The sequence below is a fragment of the Symsagittifera roscoffensis genome, chromosome 2 (genome assembly GCF_963678635.1).
Source record: "Symsagittifera roscoffensis chromosome 2, txSymRosc1.1, whole genome shotgun sequence".
NCBI classification, from domain to species: Eukaryota; Metazoa; Xenacoelomorpha; order Acoela; family Convolutidae; genus Symsagittifera; species Symsagittifera roscoffensis.
The window spans coordinates 76,901,713-76,905,734 of NC_087063.1; the positions used below are offsets into that span (position 1 = coordinate 76,901,713).

General features: G+C 36.5%; 1 protein-coding gene across 1 annotated transcript; it reads right to left on the reverse strand.

Moving 5' to 3' along the window:
• Positions 1-2,366: 2,366 nt before the first annotated feature.
• LOC134839982 (glutamate receptor 4-like) lies at positions 2,367-2,861 on the reverse strand. Its single transcript, XM_063855611.1, has one exon. It carries the CDS (start codon positions 2,859-2,861, stop codon positions 2,367-2,369), a length of 495 nt encoding a protein of 164 aa, XP_063711681.1.
• Positions 2,862-4,022: the final 1,161 nt, after the last annotated feature.

Below are 4,022 nucleotides of genomic sequence, written 5' to 3' on the forward strand. Positions count from 1 at the left end.
TGATCTCATTATCAGCAACTTGTTTCAAATGCGACCATTCTGTTGTAAAATTGAGGGGTTTGAAAATGGTCAACTTGGCCATTTTGGGACAACAGTTAGGCTACTTATATTTTGTTTGATCCAAATTGATCTCATGATGATAGATATTGACGAATCAGTAAACTTTGTAGATAAAGGTCAGCGCTAATTTTAGGTTTTTGAGAACAACGTGGTTATTGGGTAAATAGATCCAACAGTCTGGGCTTGAGTCGAGGACTTGGAAGCCACACAACTAAAAAGCCTCGACTTAAATCAGAGAAGTGATATTTAGAGATAAAAAATTACAGTTTTTTGTGTAGTTGATATCACAATGACAACCCTGGAATATTGCTTAGTTTTTATCAAAAAAAGAAATGACAAAAATATGCAGAACATTTAGTTTTGGTAGCAAGCAACTGTACAGTCGCGCAGACTTTTGCTATTGTTAAGAGGGAGGGGGGGGGAGGTTCTCATGATGGAAAACTTTAAGCCACTCAGAATCGTTAGACGTTCTTATAGGCTAAAGGACTTTCGTTCAAAACCGAAATCATTATTAACAGAAAATCAACAAAAGTAGCCAAAGTTTTTTTTTCATATTTTTTGATTTCGTTTTCTTTTTAGTTGGAAGTATATGTATCTGCTTATTTTACCTTCGGTCAATCTTAATTTTAAAAGCTTGATTTATTCGCTTTCTTTGAAATTTTCCGATTTATTTGATATTGTTGAATACTCAAATCTGATTGGTTGAAATAAACGAAAAAAGTTCCATTATTTGGTCTCTCCATCATGAGGGATGCCACCTGAAGTAAGTCTTGCACATTTAATTTGGTCTAGCCGGCTGTTGACTTTTTCGGTTCACTCGCGTCGTAGAGTTTCCATACTCTGCTTAGACCGAAAAAAAAACAAATAGAAAAACAAGAATAACAAAAGAAGACTGCTCGAATAACAAGAATAACAAAAGAAAACCCTGAATGTTCCGACTGTCTCTTAATTAATATCCCATAGTTTTTGGGAAAAGAAAAGATTGGATACTTTAACACACCGAGCATAAATATTCAGTTTTTCTTCAAAAGTCGGAAGAATTATTTAAGATGCACATTGAGTTTTAGATTCGGCCACAGAAACAGGGAACGAGCGTTATCTTCCTGGGTTGAGGTGTTTGACTCATGATTTGGCCGACCCGGTCGAACGATGTCCGGTTTTCGTCTCAAGTTAGGACGGTCGAACAAAGACTATAAACAAACAAATTCGAATGATGGGTCAAACAGGGTCGAATTAAGAGTCGAACAGGGTCGAATGATGGGTCGAACAGGGTCGAATGATGAGTCGAAATGGGTCGAAACATGGGTCGAACAGGGTCGAAATCTTTGAGTGTGTGTTTTGAAGATGTGGTTGAGTTTTTTCCCTCCTAGATTCAATGATGGATGAGAACATTCAAAAAATTGCTCCGTATCCGGCAGGGGGTGGATCTACAATTTTCTCGAGGTGAGCGTGAGGTGTCAGATTTTCAAAAAATTTTGAACTTTTTTCGATCTTTGATTTTTTTAGGTCGACTAAACTGATTTTCCGAGCTGTCCTAAAGAACTAAAAAGTCCCTGTTTTGCCCAAAATTTAACCATCAGGTTAACAAATTGGGCCAACAGATTAACAAAAGTTGTTCTAGTGAGATTTCAAATAAGCTCTTACAGTCTCGAGCAAAGTTTCAACCATTTCAGTCAAATTAATGTAAGAACTAACTGTAACAAAAATAACAAGATAATTGCATTAGCGCGAAAACAATTACAATACATATCTTGGCTCAAGTTAATTTGAAACGACTTATGAGCGGACTAAATAGCCGCTTATGCGTTAATAGAACGAAAGATGTGGCGCCCTAATTGCCCTAACTGCCCTAGTTAGATAGCTGAGTTGACGATCGTCAAACCGCCAAAAACCAAGGACAATTGAATACGGCTGAAATGTTTTTTAAATTTGAGCTCAAAACTAAAATATTTTTCAGATGCTATAAAAAAATTGCACCCAAAATAGCTTGTTAGAAGAAAAAACTACCCGAGAAAATATATGCCATCACTTTGCACTTTCGTAATTATATCTTTACATTTCTAGAGAATCATGTTCCAGGATCTATTTAAATTAGTCTTCGATTTTTTCTAAAAATTCGATTTTTTTGTGATCAATGGTTTTGAACAGAATGAAAAAAACTAGCAGAGAGTATGTAAATCACGTAAATCACTATGAAAACCACTATGAAAGGACTCAAATAAAAGTGGAGGGTTCCTTGTGGTCCTTTTTTCATTCAAGCTGAAATAAAAGGTTTCCGGTAAGTTTTATTTCATAAGACGTGTGATTCAAAATTTTACTATTTGTTTAATCTTAGAGCAAATGTCAGCGTTCTTTGCAGCTTTGATGCCAACTTTAACTCCAAAAATGACAAAAGACAGCACAAGACCAATTATAAATGCCAAAAAGACTCCTCGGATATCGTCAAAGCCAATTGTTTCTACGTTTGCTGCCAATTTGTGCTTATCCGAGCATTGAGATCGTGTTACGAACCAAGTTCGGTGGATCTTGGCCATAGTCCCGTCCTCAATAATTTCTAGAATGTTCTTCGAGAATATTTCAGTCAGTGGGGATCCTTTTGGAAATGCGAACCCATAACCTGGTCCAGTTTTTGGACTCGAAGAACTTCGGACCATTTCCAAATCACAAGGTGCGAATGTTAAGTCGTAACTGAGATACGGTGATTCACGGATGAAAGCGAAGTCGTCTCGTGCTCTTACTCGGGCCATTCCTTCGGCTGCGTCGTAGAACCCACTGTCTCGACTGATCATATCCGCATACATTTTCTGTAGAACTCTTTTTTTACCCATTTAGTAAAATCTGTTTCTGTTTCAAAAAATCGGTATGTTCTTTTCTTACCCAAATTGAGCTTCTAGTCGAGTCGAAATTCAGAAAGTGGTCTAATAGAAAAGCTACACTCGTAACATCTAGTAGCTATCAAATTCAGAAATATATGTAAAAACAAAACTGTTAAAAAACGTTTTTTTTTTAAAGGAGTGCCTGAAAGTCTCAAAAATGAGTTGATCGATTTTTAAGGAATGAATTCTGAAAAACACGCCCGTTCTTTATCCAGAATCATAATGATCACATGTTGGCTGACTTTGCTCGATTAAAATTCTACAAGAACAAAAAAAGGGATATTAAGCTGAGTTGGTGATCAAATTAGAGCACGCCAAAGTTTATAGGCACGACCGGCATATAAGCCCCACCTCAAATTTTCCACTTGAGAAACGTGTGTAATTCATGAATTACGGTGACTTTAATTTTATCGAGTTTTAAACTGCTAGCTTAAGTTCAGATAAAAAAATTAGAGAGGCAGTTTCATCAAATTATTTCATGTCAAGTCTTTGGACTACGTGTATGAAGTCTTCGGATTGTGTTTTTATTGCTAAGCTTCAAGCCAAGGGGTTTTCAGTATAAAAACTAAACAATTCTGCTCGTATATCTGGGCACAGCCCTGAATGTTCCGACTTCCCCTCAACTGGTCTTTAATAGTTTTTGTTAAAAAAATTGACAAAACTTAAAGTGTAGGCAAGTGTTAACATTTGACAAGAGTTAATATGACCAAATATATTAGACCTCAATTATTTTTGAAATGGTTAAGAGTGCGGATAATTTTTCACACGTAAACAATTGGCAAATTGAAACTATGAAAGTAATGTTCAAGTAGCGATGGTAACCACAGTTTACTCAGTGCAAGCATACTCGCTTGACAATCCAAAGACGCAAAGTGAGTATGCAAAGTGAGCAATCCAAATGGCGAAGACCTGAATATTACAGCTGCTCTTAAACTGGTCCCGAATTTTTTTTGAAAAAATATTGCAAAAAATGAGTTTTGGGCTGATAATAATAAGTTATTGAAAATTGAGTCGTATTTTACGTTCCATTAGCTTCAGGGGCAGACCTAATATTTTTCGAGGTGAGAGGGGGGGGGGGGGGGGGAG

Bases quoted from the DNA above. Each gene is read 5' to 3' on its own strand.
- LOC134839982 (XM_063855611.1), bottom strand. From the start codon at position 2,861: ATGTATGCGGATATGATCAGTCGAGACAGTGGGTTCTACGACGCAGCC.